This window comes from Euprymna scolopes, chromosome 11 (genome assembly GCF_053919585.1).
Source record: "Euprymna scolopes isolate OS-2025 chromosome 11, ASM5391958v1, whole genome shotgun sequence".
In the NCBI taxonomy this organism is placed as follows: Eukaryota; Metazoa; Mollusca; class Cephalopoda; order Sepiida; family Sepiolidae; genus Euprymna; species Euprymna scolopes.
This window is the reverse complement of record NC_136492.1, coordinates 107393385-107412712: the sequence shown is the minus strand read 5'-3', so window position 1 is coordinate 107412712 and position 19328 is coordinate 107393385. Positions and strand designations below refer to the sequence as shown.

Below are 19328 nucleotides of genomic sequence, written 5' to 3'. Positions count from 1 at the left end.
AAAAATTCTGTCTTCCTTTATTAAGCCATTTGAATTCCTAATAACTGCCTCATGATCAAACAGTTCTAGATACACATGCCAGTTTCCTTACAGTGGGGACATGCTAACTGTGGCCTTTTATCCATCTGTCTCTCCACAATGTCACCACAATAAGTCATATCTGCTTTCATGGTTATTTTATGGCATTCGATAACTTTGTGATACAAATCATTTGTTTGTGGTTCATGCAGACTTCACTCATTTTTGGAAAATTACCAAATCATTTACCACTGCAGACAAAACAAAGAAGGTGATGTTTTGTCTCTGACTAAGATAGTTGTCTCACTCAAGGCAGTGGCCAATTCATTTTATCTATCAGTTTTATTACAAAAAATAAAAACCTTTTGGTGCTTCTTTACATTGGTGATCTTTCAAACCAACACATTTCAAGTGAAAACATTATTAAGTACTTACACATCATGGTGAAATTAGTATAAATTACAAAAAATGATCCTGTAAATGATGTGCTAGAAGTATTTAAATTAAAAAATTAGCCACAATTATATTCCCAGATAGTGTGTTTAATAATGACAGACTCTTAAGTTAAATCAATTTATGTTAATGGTTATGCCCCTTGTTTGTCATACTGAATTAGTTGCACAACTTTTCCACATAAAAACATATGATGAAACTCGATAAATCAATAAATTCTATTTTTATTTGTAATTATTTTTCTCCTGGATCATTTTTTGTAAGTTTTAAAATTTATACTAATTTTGCCATGATGCATAAATATGTAGTAATGTTTTCACCTGAAATGCGTTGGTTTAAAATATTACCAACGTAAACAAGCAGCAACTTTTTTTAGCAAAACATATTTGATTCCTTTAAAATATCAGAAAGTTTCTGAATCAGACTTCAAATAAGTAGATATTGACCTGCTGTCTACTTCAGCAAGATGTGACACAAGGTCAGAAAGTGGGAATGTCAAGCCAGTGCCCTTAAAGAAAAGGCACTCTGACCTAGCAGAAATTGCCTGAGCATCCCCCAGTAGTGCCGCCTCAGGCAACAAGCAATAAACTTGCCCCACCCAAAAGCCAGGGGGCAAGGCCTGGAAGGGTGGACCTTCTAGGTAATACCCAGGTGGCATACATTAGTGCAACAGGTAGTGGGCCAGTTCCGAACCCATGAGCTGTCGGGTTGATTGTCATCAAGAATGGATTCTTGATTGGTACTTTCTACCCAGGTCTCCAAGCAGCCGAAGCAGCAAAGAGACCAATCCTGCAATATTCAAAAGTATACCAATTAGCAACAGCGTTTGTGACAGTAATCATCAAAGAGTTCACATTTTCAGCTTTTTTTTTTTTTTACCTGGTGATTTCATACATTTTCATCTTATCTTATCAATATTAACTCCAACAGCGTTTCATCTCTTTATCAAACATAAAATGAACAAAAACTCAATGAAACCTACTCTTCTCTATTAGTTTAAGATTATTAATTCCAACTGTATTTCACTTTACCTCCCAAACATAAAATGTACAAAAATATAATGAAACCTACTTTTTTCTATTACCTATTAAGGTCAACTGTAATTTTTAAAAAATGTTACTATGAGGTCACGGCTTATCACAGCCGAAGGGCTACTCTAAGATATGGGTTAATGACTGTTGGGTAGATTGTGAGACAACATTGTGATGATCAATAATGGAAATTGAGTGAGGTTTGATTATTTAAGCGGACAACTCAACAAGAACTTATTTATGACCTTACGACCTCATACATTAGATTTGAAAATGACCATGTTATAAGCAGCTGGGAAGCAGCTTGGGAGTATGGTATTCTACAAATGGCCAGTTCTAGGAAAGAAACTTTGCTCATGGAATTTTCATATCAAGCATTCCCATATTCATGTAGACCTTCCTTTCTTACATATGCAGCATATCAGGCATCTCTTTGAACGGCAAAAACGGTCATTGAAAACATTCAGCATTCCTGCCTTTCACTTTCGTTACATTATAAACATAATTTTTTTCAAAATAACAGAAGTCAGATCTCAATTGTTCAAAACATTTTCTTTAACCGGAAGCTATACTCTATCTCCACAAATCTTATTAAATCATGTATGAAGTATTGTTGTCATCTTTGGACTGGTGAATCCCTATCCCATTTGGGGTTCTTAATAAGGTGCAGAAACGTATCTGTAATTTGATTATCTCCACCCTTTCTTCTTAGTTACTATGTGTTTTTCAGAATTGACTGTTCTATTCCCTGCTTCCTTTGTTACAGCTCGTTTGATTCATTGGTCTAGTGGTTTTCATTAATTTGCTGTTTTGATACCTCATTGTAATACAGCTTTCTATTCCAGTAGATTGTTTCCGAGATCTGTAGGCTTATTAGGAATAATCTTCCTGCTGACTGTTTTTCTCCTACCTCCTATAGCCTTGGTCCTTTTAAGACTAAGGCCAATAAGTATTTCTTTGCAATAATCATACTTTATTCTTGTTAACTCTTTACATCAAATGGCTTCATACTTTGTCTGGAGCAATTTCCATATAAAAAAGAAACACACACACACACACACACGTTGCATTTTCTTGAAAGAAATCTTGACGTGCCTAAAAACTGTTCAATAAACGACAAATATCTAGTGGATGGCATGAATAAAGTGTGCTTGAAATGAACTCACCGATTGCTTTCGTTGTTTTGAGAAGAATTTTGATGACAGGCGCAACATCAAAATAGGCAGCGTAATGGAGAGCTGTCATGTTGGTCCACCGACACCGAATGAAAGGATCAGCACCCTTATCAATAAGCATCGTTACTACCCTGCTGGCCATTTCTGCATCACCCACTCCACTCGCCCCAGCTTTGCTGGCATAGTGTAATAGTGTCATGTCTGTCAAGCCATCACGGTCGTTGATATTGGCACCTTTTTCTAAAATCTGCAAAGAAAAGTAAAATAACCATAAAGAAAACATTCACTTCATAAAAATTATAATCTACCTTGAGTCCAAATTTTTGGCCCAATGTCACCACAGTTTTACTAAAGGTGACCTCCCACCATTATATATCATGCACTGAAATAATGTACCATAATAAATTAATCCTTTTGACTAGGAACAAAGTGTAGTATCTGCTCTGATGCTATCCTAAGTCTATACTGCCTTCGGTTAGTGAAGGAGACATACTTTTAGATTGAGACAATTTTTATTTTTGTTCCAATCCAGTGTGCCCCTTTTTGAGGTAGCTGGATTTTTTCCACATTAAAAATAGACCTCGTGTCTAATTTCCTCATGAGGGAAACAAGCAAATAAGAACAAAGGAAGAATTAATCAGTTAAAAAAAAAAAAAATGTTTTCAATTTATTTATTAAAGGAATTTGTACAAACTGTATTACAATCTAGATAATATAAGGAATGTTCTTTAAAATAGTAAGGCTGTCGAGAAGTCCCGGACATACAAAAACGCTCACGTCCATTTTGCCTTTTATATATATATAGAAGTCATTTGTACAAACTCAGGGTCAGTAACTGTCATCTTGGTTCTATTTCCCAGTTTAAATTAATGATTCTCAAACTTGTTCCCATTATGTCCAACAATTAATCTGATGCAGATAATATAAATGTAATTTTGAATATGCACTAAATTTTATACTGAGATTTGAAAGTAAAAACATTTGAATTTCTTCAGATGTTTTTAAACAGCCTTTGTTAGAAAAAGAGTATATTGTTGTATTAAACTTCCATTGTTTAAATAGTTTGACTTTGCTTATTTTATTTAAACAAAAAAGTAAGGTTGAAAAAACATTTTTCACTCAGCAATAGATTTTGGAAGATTGTAGGTAGGGGAAAAAAAAAAGTCGCCAAAAGATAAGCGTTTTATTATTTCTAGTTGTCACTTGAAAAAAATCAATTGCAAATGTGACTGCTTTACTCGCAACGTAAAGCCCTGCCAACATTTACTGCCAGGTCCATTGATCTGTAGCGTTAAAAAAAAGCTTTTTATTCAGCGGTCTTACTATTTATATACAACAAATTAAGGCATGCCAACTTGCTCTTGCTGATTCTCCATTCCTGCAATAACAAATCTACAAAAGTGAAATTAGAACTGTATTTAAAGTAGTTATATAGGATTTTTATGCCAAGAATAACAAGAAGACAACAGATTTTAATTTAGACGGACTGATATGTTTTTTTTGGGGGGGATGGGTCAGGCTTAGGGGATATACTAAAAAATAAAAAATATGAGTCAAACATAAAAAGAAAAAATGTTTATTGCTGGTTTTGTAATTTGGGTTTTTTTTTGGGGGGGGGGGGGTTGTAGTAAATGTTTACAAAATAAAATGACAACAAATTATTTAATTTCCCCAAAATCTGGGTCCGTCAGCCTGAAATACTTAAAATCTTAAAGAATTCTTTTCAATTTTATGAAGTCTATTCTCCAAAGATTTACCTTCTTTCTGAGAAGGAATTAATTAATTGCTAGTCGCCTGAGGCATCCCTACTGGGAAATACAGACGAAGTTCCCCCTTGGCATTATAGTAAGCCAGAGTGCACTGCACCTAGTACTGGCTTTTCAAAACACCATCTGCCTGACCTCCTGCAGTGGAGGTAAATAAACGTATCAGATTTGATATAGTCTTTACAAATAAAAGTTGTGACATTTTATTTTTTACTTGAAATAATACTTCAGATTGACAGGCTCAGATTTAAGGGAAATTAAATAATTTGTTGATATATTTACTTTTCATTGTCATTTACTATTAATAAAAGCTCCCCCCCCACCCCAAAAAAAAGAAAACAAACACTATTTAAAAAAACATTAAGCAAACAAAGGTTTTAATTTAAGCAAACTTTTTTTTTTTAATTTAATATTAGACTCATATTTTTTTTTAAATATTTCCCCCAAGTTTAAAAAAACTTCTCTATTTTTTACAAGTTCAAAAAACAAAACATCATCCCAGTCTGTCTAAATTAAAATCAGTTGCTTACTTATCTTAAAAAAAAAAAAAAATTACTTTTTTTTTCAGGCTTAAAAAAAAAAAAAAAAAAAAAAAATTGAGAGTTTATTTTTGGCAAATATCTTTTGAAGTTTTGCCAAAAAATAAAATCTTGATCTTATATAATCTTTATGGCTGGATATTACGACTAAATCTGTTTTGCTGTTTACATGCCAAGATTGCTTGAATATAAAATCAGCAACAACAAATGTTTATGTCTGATGTCACTGGTTGCTCGAATGACATGCCTAAATTGCATGAATAGAAAATCAGCAGAAGCCAGTTGTCGTGCCTTAATTTGTCATACATCTTATATATATATATATATATATATATATATATATATATAAGGCAAAATGTGTGTTTGTGTGTGTACTTTTTGTGTATGTTCGGCAAAGGCTTTTTTTTTTTGGGGGGGGGGGCTCGGTGGGGTCACTCATTCTTAAAACTTTTTATATACTGTCTAAATTATAATATCTACAAGTTACAAAGGGAGGTTGCATGTATCTTTAATTTGGACGACTTTACACGCTATTTTCGAGATTTTTTTTCACTCGCAGCATCTTTGTTTTGTTTTCCAGTATAAAAGTGAAACTGAATCTGTAGCATCAGTTTCCTCCCTGGCACTCGTGACAGGGACGTCCAGAAAGCAAATCAGCTTTGATCAATGCGGTGAAGACCATCATATCAGACAATTACTTTTTAAATGGCACCCCCTTTTTTTTGGGGGGGGGGGGAACAAACAGCCAAAGTTGGGAAAAGAAAACAAAAAAAACTGCCTTGCAGCAAAACTTAACCACGGGATATGTTTGATCTCGTAGTCATTAAATTTGCGCACCTGTCAATTAACTTTTTATTAAATTAAAACACTTTTCTGTTACTCTACCATCATGGGCCAGTGGGTAACATGTCAGGATTTTTTTCCACCTTCACCTCAAGGTTCTGGGCTTGATCCTACCTACCAAAACTTTTTTTTCTTTTACCACACGGGCAACACCGCGCACCCCCATGTTGCTTTTTTTTTTGTTTGTTTTTCCAATTTTTAAAGTGTAACATCATTTTTTTTTGTTTTGTTTTGATCTAACCCCACCCCACCCAAGACACACACACCTCCAAACACCTGGGCAACGCCGGGCATGCCCGCTAGTAAATAATAAGACTCATTTATTTAGCAGGTGAATTGGAAGGAAGGGATATTTTTTTAGTGACAAAATGTTTGTTTTTTTGCAGAAATATAACATACCACTCAATAAGTTTTGTGTTTGACATACAAATGGAAACACGAATAAAAAAAATTCCATCTTATGATTTTTATAAAATACTAACCTTCAAATGACATGTTAAAATTTGATTCCAATCAGATTATTAGTTTACAAATTACTGTTACAAGTTTTCAAAACAATGGAAATATCTGAATTCCCTGTGCTGATAAAAGCATTACTTTCTGATATGAAAAAATACTGTTCAAGTAAAGTAATGATTTGATACACGTTATTTGAACTCTGCTCCATTGGAAACAATGTTGACTTTAAATGCAGTCATAGAGTCATAAATGATGCTGAATGATTGCACAAATTTGGCATTTGTCCAAAAGAATATAAAAGAAATCCACATAGTCATTTTGGCAGATCATAAATTGAAGTTGCATTAACACAAAAGAATCGGAGAGATCAAAAAGCAGTGAATTCGCCATTTGGTCTAAACATTCGTAAATAAGAAAATTGTGTTCAAAGTTATGCGATTGCTCAGTCAATAAAAAACAACAATACATCAACAATTCAGATCAGTTTGCAACTATTTTAAGACAACAAAAAATAGTTCTTGCAGCAATATGTGACAGTGGATGATGTATCGATTTAACACTACAAAAAATAGTTCTTGCAGCAATATGTGACAGTGGATTATGTATCGATTTAACACTACAAAAAATAGTTCTTGCAGCAATATGTGACAGTGGATGATGTATCGATTTAACACTACAAAAAATAGTTCTTGCAGCAATATGTGACAGTGGATGATGTATCGATTTAACACTTTACTTCGGAGTCAAATTAGCAGGCGGCTAAGTGAACAGCAACAGATAAAAGCTGTCCAAAGAAACTAAACATGCAAACATCAGCAGGCAAGGTTTTGACCTCTGTATTTTGTTCATCGGTTAAGAACCATTACCAGTGAATAATATATAGCATTATTGGTGTATTTGAAAGAAGAAAAAATTGCTCTTTCACCAAGACAGTGCACCATGTCATAAGTTGATTGCAAAAATAACGAAACTCTATGAATTGCACTTTGAATTGCTTCCACACCTATCCTATTCTCTAGATCTGTGACTACTGGCTGTTTGCAGATCTTAAAAGAATGCTACCGGAAAAGAGATTTGGTTCTAATGAAAAAGTGATATAAACTAATGTGATTTTGATGCTAAAGGCAAATCATTCTACAAAAATGGCATCAAATTATTAGAGAAGTGTTGCAATCAGCCTTTCATCCTAGGAGACTATGGTGACGAATAAAGTCTATTTTTACCTAAAAGTTATCTCATTAGTTAGGCCCAGGATTTATTGAGTGATGTGTTAGGATAGAAAAATACTGACTCTAAAAGCAAATAGAATTTGTTTTATTTTTTGAAATAGACATGAGAAGCAACATAAAGTTATTAAGATGTGAAATTGAAAAAAGTTATAAACGTAATTTTGTAATCTAATTATAAAACAAAACTCACAGCTAGAATTGTGTGTTATATATTACTAGTTGTTTGAAATAAGAACCTTTAGGTCACGGGTCGTTAGTGATTTATTTTAATGGATGACATAATTCCTTACGATGACATAAATTATCTTCCCACTGTCTTCAACCAAGTGAATAATTAATACGATAGTGAATAGACTTACAATCAGCATGGTACAATGTGTCAGTTCTAAAAACTTTTAAATTTACATATTTTAATTTATGATTTATGACTAAAGATACATAAAATCTAACAGCATAATTAGAAAGAGCAGTTAATTTTACATAAGAATAGCTAATTTCTAAACTATTTATTTTTATGAAGTGGCTGTTACACTTTAATCATACGGTTACATTTCAACCACTCGGACCCACACATTGTCTGGTACTGTCACAGGAACAAACGAAGAACAAAAAGATGTGACTAAGCATTCTTTTTTTAGAGGGTAAATGAAACAAGCGGCGTGTGCATGGTCCCCCTCTTGTGCTGCATGTGAGATGACGTCACAAACAATAGTGAAGAAATGATGAATGTGAGAAGTGTGAAGGGCCAACATTGCCTTCACATTTTTACCAAGTTTCAGAAAAATCTAATGGATAGGGCAAAAGTTATAGGGTAAAAAGTGTCATTTTTTGCAATTTTCGGGTATTTGTGATCCCTTTTGAGCTCCTCAGAATGCCGAATCCCAGTGAAAATGGACAAACGATGCAGTTTAACTCCTTAAGACGTGTATATTTGAATTCAGCACCATGGAAAACCACTATATAGACATACATATCAAGTTTTTGAATAATATGAAAAAAAGAGCTCCATAAAGTCATCTTTTTTTAGCCCTAAAAGTCCCAGAGGGATGCAAACCAGAATTTTCCCAGGGTCACCCATACTGGATTTATATTAAGAACAATGGGCTCCACATTTTTGCCAAGTTTAAAAAAAATATAATGAATGGATTAAAAGTTATGGGTCAAAATGTGTCATTTTGGGCCATTTTGACCTCTTTTGAGCCCCTGGGGGTGCAACGGTAATTTTTGTAAAAATTTTTTTTTACTGTGCACATCTATTTAATGAAATACAATTTGTGGCAAAATTTCAGGAAAAACTAATGGATGGTTATCTGGCAATAGTCCCAACTAACAGACGCACAGACGCCACTGAAAACATAGGTCCCTCTCCAATAAATCGAGGGACCAAAACATGTATTTGTGGTTCTTCCAGCAATAATGCATTTTATTATCTTTCAAAAGTCTTTTTGCGGACACATATTTTACAACCTTTGCCATGTTATATGTTCTCCTTCCTGTGATGTCAACATGTGCACACTCGCTTAATTTGCATATTGCTAAAACGGCTGCTAATATTTTCGCTTGTCAACTATCCTACGGCCACTGCGGATTTCGTTCGTCGACACTGTTACAATAGGAGTGCACCATTTTGTTATATTTTATTTTACAAGGAAGTCACCACTTATCAAGGCCCAAAGGCCACTCGAGGATAAGGGTTAATGAATATAAGGTAGTAGTGTAGTAATCGTTAATGGTGTAAATTGGGTAAAATTTGATTATTTAAGGGGATAACTCAAAAAGAACTTGTTTACATTAGACTTGAAGGCCAGGAAGCAGGCCAGCGGAATAGTGTTTCACAGGTAGACAGTTCTAGGAAATAAGGTTTGTTCATGGAATCTGCGTTTAGATTTAGGCAAATATAGAGAATGGAGGAAATTGTTGATAGTGGTTGTAACTAGACAAGTGTTTGTTGTGAAAGTCTGGCAAGGGGGAGGACCATAGATTAGAGCTCAAACGAGCATTTTACTTTTCAAAAATAAATAAATAGCGGAGAAATAAATAAACAAATTTCATGGAACGAAGATTATCAAAGAAAAATGTCCAATGAAAAACACAAATTTCAACAACTGATGATATTTGCATAACCCAAACAATTTGGGGCTTTTTTTATTGCAACTGTTTTCGACAATGCTGATAAAATAACAGTTAATTAAAAAGAGAAAAAAAACATCAACTTATAATACTAATATAATAGCAATAAAATATCCTTCGTTTTACTACAAAATCAAGGAAAGAAGTGAAAATAATCACAAATGATGTAGTTAGCATTATTGTGTCATTTGATTAAGATGACAAAATTCTTTCGTTTTTATTCATTACTAGCCTGAGTGCCCGGTGTTGCCCGGGTGTTTGGAGGTGTGTGGTGAGCAAAAAAAAAAAAATATGGTAGTAGGCAGGCAGGCTCGAACCCGTGACGCAAAGGCGGAAAAGAAAATGAAAGAAAACCTGACGTCTTACCACTACTCCATGATGCGACAGAAGGAGTTCGGAACGTTAAAATTAGGCAAAGTCAATCCAATGACTTGCAAAAATGGCTCACAAAAAATCGACCTCTCCTTATAGAAAACTGCCCAGTTAAGGGTGAAGGAATTAATGTTTTTGGCCAATTTTTCGATATTGGTTGTCCAAGACGTCAAGCTTTAAAATGATACCAATCTTGTGAAAATCCGTCACCTCTGTCAAAAGTTTTAGGCAGACATACAAACATACATACATACAAACATTAACAAGTTTGCAATGATAAATTCTCAGGTTTCACTTTTTGGCTACAATCTTTTTTATTTTTATTTTCTTTGAAACTAACCTGATTAATGAGCACTTCGATATTCTGTTGCGTCTGTGGTGTCCATTGCCGGAGTATGGCAAAGATCTCTGGAATGGCAGTGGTGGGACGGAGCAAAATTTCCTGACATCCGGGGCAGTTGGGATCAAAGAAAGAAAGTTCGGATTTTTGGCAGTTGCTACAAAGTGGAGGATCAACACAAGGATGTATCATGGGGCAATTTGGATGAGGTGGACAAGTCACTGAAGTTTCGGCCGGGAAGATCTCGTCGTCCTCTTCTTCTTTTCTCATCCTACAAATAAAAAAAAATAAAAAATCAGTTGGATTTTTTTCTTAACATGAAAATTGATCATATTATACTTTAAGATAGAATTTTACAAAAATCTTTACAACCCACAAAAAGAACTATCTAGACCACCACTTATCAAGACCCGGAGGTCACTCAGGGATAAGAGTTATTGCATGTACAGTAAGCAATGAGATAGTATTGTAGTAATCATTATTATTGGAGATTTGATAGAGTGTCTTAAGAGGGCGGTTTGTCAGGAATTTGTTTATGTTGGACTTGAAGACATCCAAGTTTTAGTCAGGTGGGAAACAGGCAAACGGAAGAGAGTTCCACAGTCATGCACTTCTGAGAAAGAAGCTCTGCTCATCGAATCTACGCTTGGATTTAGGCACAGATAAAGAGTGGGGAAAATTATTGACAGTAGTTTCAGCCAAATGGGTGTTTCTTGTGAAAGATTGGCGAGGGGGAACGAGAGATTGGAGCTCAGACGAGCACTTGTCATGGAAATAACGATAAAACAAAGAGAGGCTCGCAACATCTCTTCTGTGGGACAGAGGCTGCAGGGAAGAGAAAAGGGCATCCCCCACTAAGCTCCGAAGTCTATTTTGTACTCTGTCAAGGCAGGATAGGCTATTTTTAGCAGCTCCTGTCCAGATGTGGCAGCAGTACTCCATCCTTGGATGTACTTGGCTTTTATACAGATAGCAAATTGCATCAGTAGTGAGATATCTTCTGGAGCAGTAGAAGGATCTCACCATTTTCCCAGCGTCCTTGACAACAGATCTGATGTACGTGTTCCATTTCAGATCAGGAGTAAAAGTCAAACCCAAAAGCTTGTCAAAACATGGAGCCTCCCCAAGACAAGAGCCATCCATTTCAATTGATGCCAGATGGGGATCAGAGCGTTGATGATGTACAGATAGAAGCTTAAATTGTTGACAGTTTACACACAAATACAAAATATAGCAGTTTCATAACTTCTTAGCAAAAAAAAAAAAAAAAAAAAAAAGTAAAAGAAAAGAAAATAGGCTAATAACAGATTCCGTTTTTTTTTTTTTTGTTTTTTTTTTCAGTGAAGTTTGTTAACATTCACCAGTCTTGGGCGTCTTTAGTGAAACTCAAACTTGATATAAATACTGAAATTGTCCTAAAAAGTATCCCCTTTTTTAGTGAGAACTGAAATAAATTCAATATAAATTGTTCTATAAAAAGTAGAAAATAATAATGAAACTAAGACGAACCATATTAAATGTAGGAGACTTATGAGATAGCAAGTTTTCTTTCAAGCATCTCTAAAGCTTACAAAAAAAAAATTGATCAGGACTAAATATTAAAATTGGAGAAAGCAAGCAAAAGTAAAACAAAACACATCTCAATATGTTGCAATATTTTGTTTTCTAATGGGGTATGATCCCACACAGTCGGAAGATTCTATTTATAAACGATGCTGCTAAGAACTAGCGAATCAAATTAATTCACGTTCTGCTACCAACCAATCAGGAACCAGAATTGCTTCATAAATATTAAACCTTTTCTGGAGCAATTTCACATGTTCTTTCCCGGGTTTCGACACGGTAAGAATATTTTGTTCTGTGGAACTGTCTACTACAAATAAGTCACTTCCCAGGACTTGTGTGTAACAGCGAACCATCTGAAACTGTTCTGAAACTCAAAATGGCTTACACTTATGTCAGAAATCACTAACTGAACTGATTTATGTAAGTGTATTGTTATTGAATACCCAGGTGTGTGTGTGAGTGACGTTGCTATATATATTATGGAACTTAGTACAATTTTTACATAATTTACAAATTGTAAACAACCTGAATTGTTGTATGCTTTAATTCAAATTTTTTTTAAGTTTTTGCAAGTTTGTGCATGAATATAAGAAGGAAAGAGAAAATTGTTGTCCGATTATAAAATATGCTTAAGTATATTTAAATTCATGTAGATTTCATATTTATTATTACAGAACTGATTCTCAATTGAATATTATATTGTACCTAATATATAAGAATGATTTCAAAGTTTAAAAAAAAAATCTTTGATGCCATGAGCTAAAATTGAAACCAAAATATTTAACGTTCCAGCCACATCCTCTACTGTTTTGAGCTGTCACCAGACAGATAAGAAAGATTTAACATTAAACTACTTCAAGCTATGAATGAATTTGTGTATGCCAAAAGTAATAGAAATATGTTGGCAAGTTGAAATTAACATTTTGCATTTAAGCTTGCCAACATATTTCTGTACATGTTATTTATTCATCCAAAGAAAGATTTTACTTGTTAGAAACCATCATTGGTGTACTAATACTATTTCTTGTTAATTTCAGTGTTATGTGACCTGGTTAAATTTTAACACACACACACACACAAATATATATCTATTGTCTTATTTATTTAGAAGATTGGTTTTAAATGGAGAACCTCTAGCTCCCCAAAACTGGATACTGTATAGAAACAAGAATTTTTTTTTATTTATTTTTTTTTATTTATTTATTACATTTTCACTCCAAACAAGGCACATTGCCACTTTGGTGTAGGGGGGTACTATCAAGGGCAACAACTACTGGGGTACTATGTTGTGATTTGGGCAGCAAGATGTCGGTTCACGTTATACTTGAACTTCTGCATGTCAGTACAGTTGGGGAAACAGGGACCTGGAATGGAATTCCAGAGTCTAGCGGTTCTGGGGAAGAAACTACTGGAGTAGAAAGATCTTTTACATCTAGGGATCTCTACTGTGTGGGGGTAGGATTTAGTTGCCTGTCGGGTTTGTCGAGGGTGCCTACGTCATGGGGGCACAAGTGTCTGCAGTTCGTCAGAGCATTCACCATTAAAATACTTGTAGAACAGGCAGAGAGATGCAACATTTCGTCAATGGGACAGAGGCTGAAGCTTAGATGCCAGTTCATGGCCCATCAGATTGGCGACTCTCTTTTGAACCTTGTCTAGGAGCGAGAGACTAGTAGCAGATGCACCAGCCCAAATGTGACAGCAATACTCCATACATGGGCGAATGGTGGCCTTATAGAGGTACAGGATACTTTCGGGTGTTAGTAGTTTTCTAGCACGGTAGAGAGAGCTTACCTTCTTCGCAGTGGCCCTGGCAATGCTTTCAATGTAATTGTTCCAACTCATGTTTCCTGTGAATGTTAGGCCAAGCAGTTTGAAAGATGTACTCTCAGATAAAGAGTCACTGGCCATTGCTATTGGTGGCAGAGAAGGTTTATTGTAATTATTGAAGGAAACCAGTTTAGTCTTGGCAACATTGAATGTGACCATCAATTTTTGTCCCTATTCCACTACAGATTGGAGGTCATCCTTAGTATTACTGCCATTTCTTTAGATATGTGTTCATTTGTTTTCCTGTCATGCCTGTTATAGAGTGTGGTGTCATCAGCATATATACCCATCTCAGAGGCAATTTTGTCGGGGAGGTCATCATATCTGTATAATTCTATTGACAATACCTTAGCAATGCCTCAAGAAATGCTAAGAAAGAAGGTAATGCCCAATCCTGGATACAATAATATTATTGGATCTATGTTCATAACAACTATCCATGAACAGGAAATATGTCACAAATTCTTTCTACACTTCTAGTGATAAATTTTTTTTACTATAATCATATACTGTAATTATATTAACTAGCGGGACTTGTGGAAATTCCACAGCGGACTCTTTTATATGTAATATATTGATGTTGGCATTCTGTAGATGTTCAGCATAAATGGAGATGCCCTAATTTCAGCTCCAACCTCGTATTATTTAATATTATTTTGTTAAAACTGTAAAAGTATTTATCTAATCTAATAAGGATGCCCGGCATAGCCCGGTCATACAATACACTTAAATATGATATTTTTATTTATGCAGATTTTGTATATATTATTATATAGTCAATACTCTATTGATTCTTATATATTACAAAGTTGTGATTTAAAAAATGAAAAAATATATCCATATGACTTGAATTGAAACCAAAATCAAAACTTATGAAGAATTTTTAGTTAAATTATTTATTACAAGAAATGGAAGTTCATAACAATTAAACAACATTCACTCGGAAGAAAAAAAGATGTAAGCATGACATAAAATAAATAACACACACTATCCTATTAATATAGAGATCAGAGTATTTTTTTACGGAAATTACTCTAAACAACACACAAAACAACTTAAATAAAATATATTATTTCAAGGTTAAAAATTAGCCAATGATAAAGTTTATGTCAATAGATTCCCACCCAGCAAGTACTAATTCTTCCCCTTTTGTCGGAAACATTGTTCATGGAATGTGAGAAATAAAGGCAGCAGAAGTTACAAGACTGCCAAGGTCAACTTTCTACTTGTCACTTGGATAATTATGTTTTATTTTGAACAAAGAGTGTACAATAATATTTTGGGGTCTGCGTTCATAAAAAAAAGAGAAGAGGATTTTTAATTAAATTGTATTTGATTTATAACTTTAAAATTATAGAAATGAGAAAATAAAAATGGTAATATGGGGTTCAGAGTTAGGAGAAGAATTGCACATAGGTCTTCATTCATTCCTGAGAAATAATTATAAATTTAGAGAATTTTTCTTTTCTTCAATAAACATATTTAGAAGACACCCTTTCATCCAATCATAAAATCTTAGAAGACTTGTCAGTCAGATTCCAGGTAACACTACCTGTGTGCCAGTAATAGATGAGTAGCAATGACTCATGTGGAAATACATAGTGAGAAATAAGAAAAAAATCTCATAATTTGATCCACCAAACCCATAAAATAGTGACACCAACACCAGTCATTGTAATAGTGAAAGTTGAAAATGCATACCAAAAAAAAAAAAAAAAGACATATAAAGTCCGACTCTAGAATTGTATTATATTTATCCAAAACAATGGCGCCAATTTTAAAAAAAATCCAATTCTCGAATTGCAGTTTTACTAAATATATACAATAAAATTCTTTCTGATCATTGTACGACTGACTGCTCCTGCTGTTTGTCATAGAGAAACAATGTGTAAAGTTGCTTGAATCAGCAGCAGCCGAATCGGACATTTAGTCGTGCCACGTTTTGATCGTACATAAGGGGGTTTACTAAAATTGTACAATTATGTACGATTATTTGCTCCTGCTACTGTTTTACTATTAAAGCAACTTTTACACGAACATGCTACTGGGTTTTGTCAGCGCAAAATATCGTAAAAATTTCTTGTATTATTAAAATAAACCATAAAATGAATTTACTCACAAATTTCAATTGAGAGGTTATTTTTGGCAAATATATTTTTAGATTCATATAAAAAGTATTCACAAAAATGTATTTTTTTAAATATTATTTTTTCCAATTCTGTGTACTGTTTTTATTCTGTTTTTTGTTTTGTCAGAAAGTAAACAAAATAGAAATACAATTATTTATGTGTTGCAAGATATTTCAAATTTTGTTATAAATTTTAGTTTCAAAGTTTTAGAATATAGTTTGTGTAAAAACAAAAACAAAAAAAAAAAATCAACTTTGTCACTTTGGTTTCTTTAAGATTTAGTTTGAACCTTTTTACTCCAGTTTAATTAATAAAAAAATAAATAAATAGCAGTAGTCGATAATATAAATTAAAAAAATGTTTGAGAAAACTTTAAAAAATGACTCCCTTTGCTCTTTTTTGGTCAATGTGCGCTGTTTGTCCAACGTGCAAGGAGTGTTTATTCTGAAAGCCGTTCTTAACATAGGGAGGTTGGGGGGGGGGGTTTATTCTGAAAGGCATTTTCTTATTTTTAACTTCCCCACGACTTTTGGAATAAACAAGCAGCACACCTGGACCAGTTTTTTTGTTTGTTTGTTTGTTTGTTTTTTTTTTGGCGAAATGAATCAGAGTTGAGTTATAAAATGGAACTTTATGCAATATTATTAAAAAAAGAAAAGAAAAAAAAAACTGAATTTTTTTAAAAATAATGGTTATTTACTTTCCTCTCCACAAGAGCAGTTAGATACTAATGTCTTAAATGTGGGGAAAACTAGTTCCCCTAAAAAAGGCACACGGGATCAGAAACATTGCTTCAGTCTCCAGGGATTTATCCTACTTTTTAAAAAGATTTTCTAGTGTTACATGGCTATTGTGTTACAAAATTCAAATTAAAAAGGTCACTTGTAACAATTAATTTGTAAAAAAAAAAAATCTCGGCTAAAAGTTGTGACTGAATAAATTTGTTTTGTTTTATTTCAATAATAAAGAAATAAACTTGTTTATTTATATATTTATTTTACAAAGATTAAAAAAAGTGGTCCATTAGGTTGAAAAAAATGTCTTAATCTTTAAGAATTTGTCAAAAATAATCACGACTGTGATCAAGTCGTTTTATTGTTTATTTTAATAACATTTTTTTTGCGCTGACGGACTTAGTATATCACTCGTATGGACTTGAAAAAATATTTGCTAAAAAATAACGTCTCGAAACTTCTGAGTAAATTCGTTTTATTGTTTATTACAAGATTGTTTTATAATATTTTACGCTGATGGACCCAGTCGATCGCCTGTGTCGAAGTTGCTTTAATCAGCAGCAGTGGCAATTTAGTTGTACAATGATCGTACATCATTTTTAGTCGTACATATTTAGTAAAACCCCTCGAATTGTAATTAACAATTTTCCAAAACATGAACTTCATTAATTGAGTAACCTGGCAGAAATGACGTCAACTTTACTCTGCCCCAAGAGAAAAGTTGCTCCTCACTTGATCTCAATGAGAATTTGCTCATGCAAAAGAATACTCATTTGCATAAGTGAACTTTTGTCATTGCACAAAAAATAACATTTGTAAGCAGAACACTGGGTTCAATCTCTAACGAACAAAACACTGTAAAAACCCCATTCTTTTTCCTTGTGTACCTGTATGGTGACTGCTATAGTCATGAAGGGTCAAAGATGCTAGAAAGAGAGAGCACTATTCAAACCTTCACGGGAAGATCACCAAGATAAGCCTTCTCAGAGGCTTATTGCCATTCAAATTTCAGAAGAAAACTCAACAGCTGTTATGAGCACAAAATCAATGATGAGCACCTGTTATCAAAATACAAAATGATTTGCAATGATTATCGAAAGATTTGAATTTGGAGAGATTTACTATAACTCAGATTTGCTAAGGAACACCACCTGCTGTTGTCATATTGATGGTATTAACTCATATGGGAACTAATAATAATAATTGCAATAATCTAAAGTATGCAGCATTATTGAACGTGCAACGTTTCAACATCAGTTTTTATTTTGTTTTTATGGAAATCGCTCTAAATGGGCATGAAGCCACTTCATTGAAGATGAAGCGAAAAAAAACTGTTAAATGGATAGATTTCAACAACCTCCCCAGAAAAAAAAAAGAAAGAAAAACAACAATTTTTTCCCTTTTGTCAGAAACATCACTGATGGAATGCAAGAACTAAAAGATAAAATAAGAGAAGCGAGAGTTACAAAGCTACTGAAAGTAAACCAAAGGACCACTTTCTATTTTCCTAAGTCTATTACGCAAATCATAGAATAATATTATTGATAGAATGCATTTAAGTCTTTGCGAGTGGTACATGTAGGTTTTTAACTTTAGTGTTAGATGAATCTATCAACACGGTGCTTAAAAGTCATAGAAAAAGGATCTTTATATCGCTGAAGAGGACGGCCATCTCATATGCCCTTCAAAACCACAGTATGGGACAACCAAATATTCTGGATATATCGGCTTACTCGATCACATCTGATTTTCTCCTTGGATCACTACTCATCCGACCTGGCAGTAACATCCTGGAAACTATTAAACTCATTCTTATATTGGACTGCCCAGGTTGTATGATCTCCTTTTTCTTTGACGTTTTCATCTAGGAAAAAGGGCTGCTAATGGGTCAAACTTGAAAAATTGGAACTTGGGGGTGGGGGGTCATCGGATTTTAATCTTTTTTTTTTTTTTTTACATGGGGTCACCACTTATCAAGGCGCAGAGGCCACTCTAGGATAAGGGTTAATGGGTATACATTAGTCATTGTGATTTTAGCATAGTAAACATTAGTGGGAATTTTGTAACTTGGATTACTTAGGGGGACAGTTCAATAAGAACTTGTTTACGTTGAACTTGAAGACAAGCAGATTGTCTGGAAAGCAAGCAAATGGAATAGAGTTCCACAGGCGAGCAGTTCTAAGAAAGAAGCCCTGTTCTCATGGAATCTATGTTTAGGTATAGGCACAGATAAAGAGTGTGGGAAATTGTTGATAGTGGGTCTGGCTAGATGAGTGTTTATCGTGAAAGTCTGGCGAGGGGGGACCATAGATTGAGCACCTGCCATGAAAATAACGATAAAGCAATGACAGGCTCATTATGTCTCTTCTGCAGGGAAGAGAAAAGGGCATCCCCCACTAAGCTACAAAGTCTATTTTGAACTCTGTCAAGACAGGATAAGCTGCTTTTAGCAGCTCCTGGCCAGTTATGGCAACAGTACTCCATCGTTAGCCAAACCTGGCTTTTATATGGGTAGAAAATTGCATCAGGAGTGAGATATCTACTGGAGCGGTAGAAGGATCCCACTATTTTTTCAGCGACTTTGGCAATGGATTTGATACAAGTGTTCTATTTCAGATCGGGATTAAATGTCAAGCCCAGAAGCTTGTCAAAACATGAAGCCTCCCCAAGACGAGAGCCATTCATTTCGATTGATGGCAGCTGGGTAACAGAGC

General features: G+C 34.1%; 1 protein-coding gene across 15 annotated transcripts in view; it reads right to left on the bottom strand.

Moving 5' to 3' along the window:
- LOC145288046 (CAP-Gly domain-containing linker protein 4-like) overlaps window positions 1-19328 on the bottom strand; it is a 205712-nt gene that overhangs the window by 54613 nt on the left and 131771 nt on the right. For all 15 annotated transcript variants that reach the window (XM_080136068.1, XM_080136077.1, XM_080136065.1 and 12 more), the window contains 2 exons: window positions 10356-10626; window positions 2669-2924 (listed from right to left, as the gene is read on the bottom strand). In XM_080136068.1, the coding sequence (XP_079992194.1) occupies window positions 2669-2924; window positions 10356-10626 (527 nt within the window). The remainder of the gene's footprint in view (window positions 1-2668; window positions 2925-10355; window positions 10627-19328) is intronic.